General features: G+C 46.4%; 1 protein-coding gene across 8 annotated transcripts in view; it reads right to left on the bottom strand.

Annotated features, from left to right (window-relative positions):
• The window catches only part of uvssa (UV-stimulated scaffold protein A), a 104,657-nt gene that overhangs the window by 81,401 nt on the left and 9,947 nt on the right, over nucleotides 1-13,309 (bottom strand). For all 8 annotated transcript variants that reach the window (XM_088344084.1, XM_088344082.1, XM_088344081.1 and 5 more), the window contains one exon: nucleotides 10,610-10,763. In XM_088344084.1, coding sequence (XP_088200210.1) covers nucleotides 10,610-10,763 — 154 coding nt within the window. The remainder of the gene's footprint in view (nucleotides 1-10,609; nucleotides 10,764-13,309) is intronic.

The following is a 13,309-nucleotide window of genomic DNA, read 5'->3' as shown; positions in this document are numbered from 1 at the left end:
TGACCCGTTGTAGCGAGTTGATGCAGCCGCAGCCAACAGAGGGCGCCGCCATTTTACCAATGTTATAAGTCTTAGGTATGACTCGGCCGAGGCGCGAACCAGCGACCTCCCAGTCTCAAAGCGGGCACCCTACCATCTAGGCTACTGAGCTGGTATGACCTTTGGGGTTCAAAAACAGCGGAAATCCGCGGATCCGCGGAAAATTCTGATCCCTGTAAAGCTTTACTTGTTGGTAATATTATTTGTGATTACAAACTTAACTTGATTGGTCTATGTGAAACTTGGTTGAGACCGGATGGGGTTTTACCGTTTAATGAGGCTTCTCCTGAAGACCACGTGAGTAGCCATGTAGCACGCCCTTTGAAGAAGGGTGGCGGTGTCGCGCTAATTTCTAAAAAAAACGCTCAAATTTACTCCTCGTACATCTAATAATTACAAGGCGTTCGAGGCTCTTGTTATGCGGTCCTCTCCATTGTCAATTTATGTAGTAACTATTTATCGCGCACCAGGGCCATACACAGCTTTCTTTGATGAATTTGTTGAACTTTTATCTGAACTAGTAACGTATGCACACAAAATTATAATTATGGGGGACTTTAACATTCACATGAACTCCCCACTCAGTTCACTTACTGTTGAAATGAAATGATCTGCATTTATATAGCGCTTTTCAAGTCAAGACTTCACAAAGCGCTTTAGTGTGCTTCACATTTCCCAATAGCGGCCGTGCAGCCATGTAAGGCGCTAACCTGCTTATTGGGGGTATTAGGGGTTCAGTGTCTTACCCAAGGACACTTCAACATGTAACACGGAGGAGCCGGGATTCGAACTGCAATATTTTGATCCCAAGACGAGCGCTCTACCTCCTGAGCCACTGCCACTGTTGCGTTTCAGTCTCTAATTGATGCATTTGGATTTATCAACTGGTTGATTTGCCAACTCATAAAGATGGAAACACGCTATATTTGGTTCTGACTCGAGGAGTTTCAGCCTCAAACATGATGGTGTTACAGTGTACTACCGTTATCTCTGATCATTATTTAGTTACTACACTTAGCTAGCACCTCAAATGAACTAAAAAAGCTCAAGGATTCAGCGGACGCAATATAAGCACTGGCACAGTTTCTGAGCTCACCGATCCTCTTTCAGGAGCAGTTGCGTCCTTTCCTTCATGCAAAGGTTCTATCCACTCACTCATGAATGAGTTTAATGCTAGCCTGGTTAGTGTCATGGATTCAGTAGCACCCAAACAGCTTAAATCACGACCTAAAAGACGCACGCCTTGTTTTACTGAGGAAACTAAATCCCTTTAACAAGAATGCAGGAAATCTGAAAGAAAATGGCACGCTACCAAGCTTGAGGTTTTCCATCAAACCTGGTGTGACAGCTTGATAAAGTATAAAGCGGCCCTTGCTTCTGCAAAATCAGCCTACCTTTCAAAGGTGATTGCGTCACAAAAGAACAATCCCAAAATCCTTTTCGAGACTGTAGCATCGCTTACAAGGCAACAGAATATCCCAGATAGTTCCACCAATTCAGCCCATGACTTAATGGTCTTCTTTAATAAGAAGATTCAATGCATACAGGAAGAAATTGCTAAAGACAGTATTAATACAACACATACTAAAGGGCTGAAATCTATAGATGCACGACATGGTGGCTGTCCAGGGAATTTGTCCCGATTTAGTGAACTGTCACTCGATAATCTTAAACAGGTGGTGAATACAGCCAAACCAACGACTTGCCTGTTCGACCCGCTTCCAGGTTCACTTATTAAAAGGTCTTTTTGGGGTCCTTGAACCTTCAGTTCTAAATATTATGAACATATCACTCTCCTCAGGTGTAGTTCCAGCGCCTTTTAAGTCCGTTATTAAACCTACACTGAAACGACCCAACCTTGATACAGAAAGGTAATGTAATTATAGACCTGTGTCAAACCTACCGTTTCTTTCTAAAGTACTTAAAAAGGTAGTGGCACAGCAGCTGAATAATTTCATATCCGAGAACAATCTTTTTGAATCAATGCAATCAGGATTCAGGGCTAACCACTCTACTGAGACAGCTCTGATTAAGGTAACCAATGATTTCCTACTAGCAATGAACTCTGGCGCTTCATCACTTTTGCTGCTGCTGGACCTAAGTGCTGATTTTGACACAGTGGACCATAATATCCTACTAGAACGGCTGGAAAAATGGATTGGTCTCTCAGGAACCGTCCTCTCATAGTTCAGATCCCACCTCTCAGATAGGACGCACTGTGTTAAATATGGCAAAATGACATCTGAGCGTTAGTGTTACCTGTGGTGTTCCGCAGGGTTCAGTGCTTGGCCCCCTTCTTTTCAGCATCTACATGCTTCCATTAGATGATATTATTCGCAAGTATAATATGAATTTCTACTGCTACGCAGATGACACTCAACTATATCTTCCATTGGAGGAATCTGCCACACTAAATTGTGGAAATTTGGAGGCCTGCCTCACTGAGATAAAAGAGTGGATGTCACTCAATTTCTTGCAATTTCTTTCTCTCTGAAAAGACCGAAATGTTAGTTATTACTCCATCCAAATGCCGTGACTTATTCTCAAAAACTGCTGTGAACATTGACAAATGTCACATCACACAGAGTGACTCAGTTAAAAATTTAGGTGTCATATTTGACCCCGATCCGTCCTTTCAAACACATGTGAAGAAAATTACTAGAACCGCTTTCTTCCATCTTCGCAACATTGCTAAAATTCGTCCTATACTGTCTCAGTCGGATGTGGATATTATTCACGCGCCTCCCGTCTCGATTATTGTAATGCACTACTCTCCGATCTCCCGAAGTCCAGAAACAAGAGTCGTCAGCTGGTACAAAATGCTGCAGCGAGGCTGTTAACTAGGACAAAAAAGTCCGATCACATCACCCCAATTTTGGCTAACCTGCATTGGCTCCCTGTTAGCCTAAGATGTGATTTCAAGGTTCTCTTATTATTATACAAAATCATACATGGACTTGCCCCCTCATATCTTTCAGATCTGATTTCTCCCTATGTTCCGGTCCGAAGCCTTCTTTCTGAGAGCGCCGGTCTTCTGGTGATCCCAAGAGCCAAGAAGTGTTCCGCTGGTTCGAGAGCGTTCTCCATCCGGGCACCGGTGCTGTGGAATGCTCTTCCCCCTGAGATACGTTCTGCAACCTCAGTGGAAATGTTTAAATCTAAGCTTAAAACACTTCTACTCTATAGCATATGAATAACCTATAATTTTCTTGGACAATATCTCTGTATTATTTATGATTGCAACATCCTTTGCTGTCTGGTAATCCTGAAAGGGGGATTACCACATGTGCGGTCCCTTCTCAAGGTTTCTTCATTTTCCTCATGTTGAGGTTTTTGAGTTTTTCCTTGCCCTCATGATGGTTCCAGATCAGGGGATGGTGTAATAATAGTCTGAAAAAATAGTCTGTGTAATAACCTGTGAAGCTCTTTGAGACTCTTTGTGATTAAGGGCTATACAAATAAAAAATACTTGACTTGAGTTCCTTTCATTGGCTTCCTCAATGCGCTCTTCCCACGGAACTGTGAGTTCCAGCACGATCAGGTGTTTTGAATTCTGAGAGGTGATTATCATGTCTGGTCGGAGCAATGTTCCTCATATATGCAGGGGGAACCTTAGTTATTTTCCAAGGTCGACATGCAACTGCCAATCAGAAGCAGTGTGGAGGAGTCCTGATGTTGACTGTGCACAAGCCCTGGGTTTCTCTCCTGCCTTGATGAAATTAACTGCCTTGCTTGTGGCTTGATGGCATTTGCCCCTGTTGACGGCTAGGGCAATGCACTCAGCAACTGCTTTCAGAACTTGGTCATGGCGGCAACGATAGCGACCATCAGCCAGGGCCTTTGGGCAGCTGCTGAGGAGGTGTTCCAAGGAGCCTCTTCCAGAGCAAAGGGGGCAGGATGGTGTCTCGCTCTTTCCCCACACGTGAAGGTTCGCTGGGCTTGGTAGGACATCGTAAACTGCCCAGACAAGGAACCGGACACGTTGGAAGTCTGCTCGCATGATGCTTGACCACCTCACTTTGCGCTGCAATGTGTTCTCCCACCTTGTCGATGCTCCCTGCTTCCGGAGTCCGACAGCCCTGCTCACCCGGTCTTCCTCCACACCTGCTCGGACCTCTTTCTGGAGAAGATGGTGACTCACTTCGGTTTTTGGAAAGAAGCCCAGACCTGCTCTCCCCACTGGCAGAACCCCAACCAGTGTCTACTGCCTCAGTCGTGACTCTGTTACCTCCACTTCCTTCTGAGCTCCCCACTTCCTTCCGGTTCTAACTTAAACCCCGGCTGATAACACCTTGCTGTCCTTGGAATCCCTATACTGAAGAGCCTCTCTAGTACCTGCCACCTTGAACTCCTCAATGAGCCCGCTGAAGGGTAGCTTGACGGTATTCCTTGTCCCGTACAAAGCAGCGCTGGTAAGGCTGCGGGGAAGCCCCAGCCACTTCCGGAAAATCTCCAGAGTTGATATCGGTATTGCATAGACTAAGAGAGGCCACAAGACTATGGGAAAAAATAGAGTGCTGGTAGATCCAGGCTTTAAATCTACAAGACAGACTCTCTTGGATGGCAGCAGAGTTTTCAGAGTTGAGTCAAAGAGTTTAACCAGGCTCTTAACTGGTTGTTGCGAAATGGTTGGGATCTCAGTTCCAGGGATCGAAAACCTGAACTTATCTGCCACCTTCCCCCTCTTCAGAACCATGGATCTTGACTTTGAGGGCTTGAAGCTCATTCTCGCCCATGTTATGAGTCTCTCCAAACCCTGCAGGACCCATCTACTCCCAGAAACAGATGTTGTGGTGATGGTAAGGTCATCCATATATGCTCTTATGGGAGGCTGGCGCACACCTGATCTGGATAGTGGCCTTCTGAATTCCACTTCTGCAGCTTTGACTACCATATTCATTGCCAAAGCAAAAAAGGTAACGGATATGGTACAACCCGTTATTATGTCTTTCCCAAGGTGATGCCAGTCTGATGTTACTGACCCGGAAGTGAACCTAAGCCAGAAGTTGTCATGATAATCCAGGATTAGGTGCTTGATCTTGTTGGGAACGTGGTGAAGTTGTAGTGCAAGCTCAACTAGTTTGTGTGGTATGGACCCGTAGGCGTTAGTCAGGTACAACCACAACACAGCAAGGTCTCCTCTGTTCTCGTGGGATTCTCTGATAAGATGTGTGACTACCCCAGTGTGCTCCAGACAGCCAGGACCTCCAGGAATCCCACCCTTCTGGACGGAAGTGTCGATGTAGTTGTTCTTAAGGAGGAACTCTGTCAGTCTTCAGGAGACGATGCTCAATAGTGAGATTGTCCGAAACTGGTTAATATTTTTCGAGTCCTCCTCCTTGGGAATCCAAACTCCCTCAGAAAGTTATATAAAGCTCAATAATGTATTTATTACAACAATGTCATAGAAAACCCTCATAGTTTTTATTTTCAATATTTGATTCAATAAGAAACAAAACATTTATTTTTTTAGCATTGAAGTAATATTATTCAGTGTTGGTTTTCAGTTTACCACTTATGATGACACAAAACTTTGGTCCTCGATTTCCCTCGCCCGGACGCGGGTTACCGGGGCCCCCTTCTGGAGCCAGGCCTGGAGGTGGGGTCCGCTGGCGAGCGCCTGGTGGCCGGACCCTTACCCACGGGGGCCGGCCGGGCACAGCCCGAAGGGACGACGTGGGACCCTCTTCCCATGGGCTCACCACCTGTAGGAGGGGCCAAAGGGTTCGGGTGCGCAGAGAGCTGAGTAGCGGCCAAGGGAGGGGTCCTTGGCGCGACGATCCCCGGCTACAGAAACTGGCTTTTGGACAGGGAACGTTACCTCTCTGGCAGGGAAGGAGCCCGAGTTGGTGCGTGAGGTTGAGAAATTCCGACTAGATATAGTCGGACTCACCTCTACGCAAAGCTTGGGCTCTGGTACCAGTCCTCTCGAGAGGGGTTGGACTCTCTTCCATTCTGGAGTTGCCCGTGGTGAGAGGCGCAGAGCATATTGCATGTGGGCATATTAATTGCTCCACGGCTGGGCGCCTGTACGTTGGGGTTCACCCCAGTAGACGAGAGGGTAGCCTCCCTCCGCCTTCGGGTGGGGGGACGGGTCCTGACTGTTGTTTGTGCTTATGCACCAAATAGCAGTTCGGAGTACCTACCTTTCTTGGAGTCCTTAGAGGGTGTGCTTGATAGCGCGCCCCTTGGGACTCCCTCGTACTGCTGGGAGACTTCAAAGCTCACGTGGGCAATGACAGTGAGACCTGGAGGGGCGTGATTGGGAAGAACGGCCCCCCTGACCTGAACCCAAGTGGTGTTTCGTTATTGGACTTCTGTGCCCGTCATGGTTTGTCCATAATGAACACTATTTTCAGACATAAGGGTGTCCATATGTGCACTTGGCACCAGGACACCCTAGGCCGTAGTTCGATGATCGACTTTGTCGTCGTTTCGTCGAACCTGCGGCCGCATGTTCTGGACACTCGGGTGAAGAGAGGGGCGGAGCTGTCAACTGATCACCACCTGGTGGTGAGTTGGCTTCGATAGTGGGGGAAGATGCCGGCCCGACCTGGCAGACCCAAGCGTGTTGTGAGGGTCTGTTGGGAACGGCTGGCAGAATCTCCTGTCAGAAGAAGTTTCAATTCACACCTCCGGCAGAACTTTGCCCATGTCCCGAGGGAGGCAGGGGACATTGAGTCCGAGTGGACCATGTTCCGCGCCTCCATTGTCGAAGCGGCTGATCGGAGCTGTGGCCGTCAGGTAGTCGGTGCATGCCGCGGCGGCAACCCTCAGACCCGTAGGTGGTCACCAGCGGTGAGGGATGCCGTCAAGCTGAAGAAGGAGTCTTATCGGGCCTTCCTGGCCTGTGGGACTCTGGAAGCAGCTGGCAGGTATCGGCTGGCCAAGCGGAATGCGGCATCAGCGGTTGCAGAGGCAAAAACTCGGACATGGGAGTTTGGCGAGGCCATGGAAGCCGACTTCCGAACGGCTTCGAGGAAATTCTGGTCCACCATCCGGCGTCTTAGGGGGGGGAAGCGGTGTGCCATCGACACTGTATATAGTGCCGATGGGGCGCTGCTGACCTCGACCTGGGACGTTGTGAATCGGTCGGCGGAGTACTTCGAAGACCTCCTCAATCTCACAGACACGTCTTCCTCTGAGGAAGCAGAGCCCGAGGACTCTGGGTTGGGCTCTCGTATCACTGGGGTTGAAGTCACCGAGGTGGTCAAAAAACTCCTCGGTGGCAGGGCCCCGGGGGTCGATGAGATCCGCCCGGATTTCATTAAGGCTCTGGATGTTGTGGGCGTGTCATGGTTGACACGCCTCTGCAACATCGCGTGGACATCGGGGACAGTGCCTCTGGACTGGCAGACTGGGGTGGTGGTTACAGTCTTTAAGAAGGGGGACCGGTGAGTGTGTTCCAACTACAGGGGAATCACACCGCACAGTCTTATCCGGGCTGTGCGGTCCCTTTATGCCCGGTGCCAGAGTCTGGTCCGCATTGCCGGCAGTAAGTCGGATTCGTTCCCGGTGAGGGCTGGGCTCCGCCAGGGTTGCCCTTTGTCACCGATTCTGTTCATAACTTTTATGGACAGAATTTCTAGGCGCAGCCTTGGCGGGGATGGAGTCCGGTTTGGGGGCCTCAGCATTGCGTCACTGCTTTTTGCAGATGACGTGGTGCTGTTGGCTTCCTCAGGCCGTGCTCTTCAGCTCTCGCTGGAGCGATTCGCAGCCGAGTGTGAAGCGGCCGGAATCAGCACGTCCAAGGCCATGGTTCTCAGTCGGAAAAGGGTGGTATGCTCCCTCCGGGTCGGGGAGGAGGTCTTGCCCCAAGTGGAGGAGTTCAAGTATCTTGGGGTCTTGTTCACGAGTGAGGGTAGGATGGAACGGGATATCGACAGACGGGTCGGTGCAGCGTCTGCCGTCATTCGGATCCCGTACCAGTCCGTCGTGGTGAAGAGGGAGCTGAGCCGAAAGGCAAAGCTCTCGATCTACCGGTCGATCTACGTTCCTACCCTCACCTATGGTCATGAACTTTGGGTCATGACCAAAAGAACACGATCCCGGATACAAGTGGCCGAAATGAGTTTCCTCCGAAGGGTGGCTGGGTTCTCCCTTAGAGATAAGGTGAAAAGCTCAGTCATCCGGAAGGGACTCTGTGTAGAGCCACTGCTCCTCCGCGTTGAGAGGAGCCAGTTGAGGTGGCTCGGGAATCTAATAAGGATGCCTTCTGGACGCGTCCCTCGGGGGTGTTCCGGGCATGTCCCACCGGCAGGAGGCCCCGGGGGTGACCCAGGCCACGTTGGAGAGACTATGTCTCTCGGCTGGCTTGGGAACGCCTCGGGGTCCCGTCGGATGAGCTGGAGGATGTGGCTGGGGATAGGGACGTCTGGGCTTCCCTTTTAACGCTGCTGCCCCCGCGACCCGACCTCGGATAAGCGGAAGACAATGGATGGATGGTTTTCAGTTTGATTTGGAAACTTTTTATTTGAGATATTCCAATATATTTGTGAATTGATAATTGTATAATTGATTTTGATCATTTTCGTTATGAAATAATAATAATTTTGAATAATTTGCATGGTCAATTACCTGCGTTGTATGCCGATGGAGATTTTTCGTTTTCCGGAGTTCCGTTTCGCGGAGTGGATGACGTCACACGCTAAGCCGGGAATCTGAGAGGTTAGCTCCGGTAACTACCGGTTGCTCTGGGTAGCTCCACGTTAGCGTCCGAGATGCTAGAAGTGAGCCACGTTTCCGTAAAACACAGCAAACTGCACTCCCTGTACGCTTGGACGTTTTTCACCAGCTCAGCCAGTTCGTCTGTCTTATTTGGTATAGAGTTAAAATTTACCATGATTACGGACGGTACAGAAGACTAATAACGCCGCTAGCCGCTTAGCCTTAGCTCCGGCACTGCATCCACGATAGGGCCCCCTCATCACGCCGGCGCGAGAATTCTTCAGGGCAGGGTGTTGATTCCTCGGATAAACACATTTTTTGTGCGTTAAAACCCACAATGATATGATAGAAAGTAATCCAAAGTGTACGGACAGCACCGAAGACTTATAAAAAAAAAAAAGTAGTTTTTGCGACCCAACCGTAACACCGTAGTGGGTTCAAGAAAACCGTACTCATTACGGCAAAACCGTAGTACTTGGCAGGTATGCCTTTGGCTGTGGCTTGGATGATTTTGGACATGTCCTCATCAAAATGCCGCCATCCGCTCTCTTTGTTCGCTGGAGGCAATTTAATCCGCTTCCGTGGAACTACTCTGCTGGGGTTGGGAGACTTTGGCACGTGGAGGGACTGGGATCTGTGGGTTGCCTCCTGTCCGGGCTCCTCCTGCGTCTTACCCGATCCAGGAACTGTGCGTTGTACCTCGCTCTCCCGCAACAAACATTTCATTCTGGCCTGATGGATTTTTAGGCTGCGGTTGTTTTTGCATATTTTGCCACAGATACATGTCATAATCGTCATCTGTTCGTTTGCAGGGGTTGTTAACCTTTGGTCCGTCCGATTGGAGATCTCATCCTCCCCCCCTCTCGAGATCTTCTGGGGGTATCTCTCTTTAGGGCTTTTCGTAGCTTGTTGGGGTTCCTTCTCACAAAAGATACAGGCTGGGGTGCTAACCCAACCTGTCCCGGTTGCAGTCTTTCCGGGCTGTCAACTGCTTCTCCAGTAGTCGACCAATCTGTTCTTGGTTGCCACTTAGTCTCTTCCTAGGATCCACTGGCTGTTCCAGCTTGTAACTTGAAAGAAACATCTCCTGGATGCAACTGGGACGCATCATCCGTGATGTATGTATCCAAGACACAGAAGGCCAGGCACTGATTTGATTGTCACGTCGGGGTCACCAAAATTGTTATGAATCAAATACATCAAAAATGTATCGTTTACCAAATTGTTCAAATTAGTTATCTGACTCCATTAACCAACTAACAATGCATGCTCGTGTCTTTCTGGGGAAAGATGGACAAGAATAGTCGACATTTTCACACAGGGGCAGATTTATTTTCTTAAAGTATTTAACTAAGTGAACTCCATCGAATTAGCCGAATTAGTGTCGCTCTTCGTCGAGCCTCCTTTCTCGATTGTCCCTCTCGATTGATCTGCCTCAATTTACTCCCCGATCAATCTTCTGAAACTCTTCTGCCCACGTCTTTTCACAAGCTTGCGTGCCGGCTCCTCCCATGGGCGTGCTGACTCCTACCATGGGCGTGCCGATTCCTCCCATGGGCGGGCCAGAGACTCACCACGTGGACTCCACCTTGTCTTCACGATGTCTGGACCTTGAGCGATATATATATATATATATATATATATATATATATATATATATATAAGGTACATATATGTGTGTATGCGTGTTACCTTTCAAATGAGCCAAAAACAGTCCATATCCTCCAAACAATTCATGGATAACATTCATACATTGGGTATGTCCTGGATTGGCATTTTAGGTGAATTTTCAAAGAACTTTAAGGAGGTTGATGGCTCAAATTACCGTCCCACATTTTGGGAGTTTGAGACCTCTGTATTAAAGTGAAGTTCACAAATATTAAGGTAAAATATACTCCAGTACCTGGAAGTTGTCCACTAGGAGTGTTCTGAAGTGATGAGATTTGAGGAAAAGCTCGCTGACTATCTGAAAGGCTGACAGACGGATCTCAGCATGTTCTTGTTTGAGCTGGGACATTAGCGAATAGAAGACGTGATTGAGGCAATCTTTAGATTCCCTAAAAAAAAGTTTTAGAGAAGACACTTTTATTTTAGTCGAAAGGCATCCATAGAAATGTTGTGAGGTGTGACACACCACACAATTTGAACAAGAATCAAATAAGTGTCACATTTAGTACAAAAAAACCCAATGAAAGCAAAGTAGGCCACAAACAGAACATCTATTAGTAGTCGCGTTTGCCCAGAAAATCTATGATGAAAATTGTGATTCTCTTTTTGTTTAATTTCCCCATATCATTTATACATTTAAAATAAAGGGACTGGGGGTGCATGGCTCCCAAAAAATGTTTCCCATCAGCTTACTCAACTCATTCATCACCAACAGTTTTTATTCACAGCCAAGTAACAGAGTCACCGCTTAATTTAGGGGTTTCAAAAACATGGCCCGGGGTCCAATTGCAGCCCTCAGGCTGATTGTTTAAGGTCCCTTGCTTAAAATGAAAGTTAAACAACAGTGTGTATAATTTGACAACTAGATGTCGCTGTATTGTGTAGTGTACTGCAGTGAAAAATGTGTCCTACAAATTACAAAGGAAAAAAATAGACTCAAAGTGACCAATACAAACTTTTGTTACTATAAAAAGGAGAAAGAAAAATTAAAAAAGGTTAAAAAAAAATAGAAAGAAAAAAAATGAGAAAATATAATGGGGGGAAAAGGAAAAAGAAGAAAAGCAAGAATTATAGTAAGAAAATAAAATGAGGTTCTTGTTTTTTAGGGTAGCAGGATTTCAGCTCTGTTTAGAAGGGCCCTCTCCAATGGTAAAATTTTCCAAAATGGCCACTGGGTGGAAGAAATGCATATGGTAAAATATCAGCAGAGTTCTCGACTTGATTACATTGAAGAAATGGCAGACACAATAAGAGCAGTAACGATTGTTATAGGAAATTGAGACAATTCAAATATCACTCGAAGGGTGTTTAAAGATAATTGAAAGCAGTGGCACCCTGATACCATAAAAAGTATTTAGATGGGTTAGGGTAAAAAAAAAAAATTAAACTGCAGAAGATAATTGAAATATACTGTTTTCCCAATGAATGGTATAGTCAGTTATGCTTGAAATGTATTATTTTACCCAAACACACAAATCTCTTTTGTCATTTCTTATCCCTGACACAAATGCAAATCTTGACAAAACTTAGCTCCCTTGTTAGCTTGGGTATCTTTGTTAACCTGGCGCCAAGGGTGACCATTTTTAAATATTTTTCTAACATCACTTTAGTCAGTGTTTAAAATAACATCTGCACAGACGCCCGTGGCGTGCATCTTTTACGTCGGGCGTACAACTTACAAAACGTCTCCGCCCGGGTGGCCGACAACTTTTCAAGAAGAAAAAAAAGGACGAAAGTTTTTTTTTTTTTTTTAAATCAAACATTTGCTTTATTCTGATTTCGAAATCTTCGTTCGGTTAGGAAATTTAAAAATTTCGGTTCGTTTAGCAATTTGCATAATCGGCAGCCGATCAGAAGCCCGCGTCAAATAACTTCCTGCTTCCAGACTTTCCAGAGTGTTATAAGGTCGTGCATTTGCATATCATTTTCACGTGGCTTGTAGCAGACGTTGCAACCAAACACTGCATGAATGAAGATGAGTAAATACAGGTACATACCAATGGCAGATGGAAAACAGAGATGTCATATACATGCAATTAATGTTATGAGTAGATCTATAATAAACTTAATTTTAAAGTGTTGTTCTGTTATATACTGGACTGTCTCAGAAAATGAGAATATTGTGATAAAGTTCTTTATTTTCTGTAATGCAATTAAAAAAACAAAAATGTCATACATTCTGGATTCATTACACATCAACTGAACTATTTCAAGCCTTTTATTATTTGAATATTGCTGATTTTGGCTTACAGCTGAAAAAAACTCAAAAATCCTATCTCAAAATATTAGAATACTTCCTCAGACCAAGTAAAAAAATAATTTTATAACAGCAAAACTAAAACAAACATTTGAAAATGTCCATTGATGCACTCAGTACTTGGTTGGGAATCCTTTTGCACGGATTACTGCATCAATCCGGCGTGGCATGGAGGCAATCAGCCTGTGGCATTGCTGAGGTGTTATTGATGCCCAGGATGCTTCGATAGCGGCCTTCAGCTCATTTGCATTTGTAGGTCTGGTGTCTTTCATCTTCTTCTTAACTATACCCCACAAATCCTCGATGGGGTTCAGGTCAGGGGAATTAGCAGGCCAATCAAGGACAGTGATGCCATGGTCAGTGCACCAGTTACTGGTGGTTTTGGCACTGTGGGCAGGTGCCAGATCATGCTGGAAAATGAAATCCTCATCTCCATAGAGCTTTTCAGCAGATGGAAGCATGTAGTGCTCTAAAATCTCTTGGTACACAGTTGCATTTACTCTGGACTTGATGAAACACAGTGGACCAACACCAGCAGCTGACATGGCTCCCCAAACCATTGCTGACTATGGGAACTTCACACTGGATTTCAAGCAACTTGGATTTTGCTCCTCTCCAGCCTTTCTCCAGACTCTGGCGCCTTGACTTCCAAATGAAATGCAAAACTTGCTTTCGTCT

The sequence above is a fragment of the Urocampus carinirostris genome, chromosome 9 (genome assembly GCF_059441175.1).
Source record: "Urocampus carinirostris isolate Australia breed hairy pipefish chromosome 9, RoL_Ucar_1.0, whole genome shotgun sequence".
Lineage (NCBI taxonomy): Eukaryota > Metazoa > Chordata > Actinopteri > Syngnathiformes > Syngnathidae > Urocampus > Urocampus carinirostris.
The sequence above is the reverse complement of the archived record's forward strand: the minus strand, read 5'-3'. Positions and strand labels throughout refer to the sequence as shown.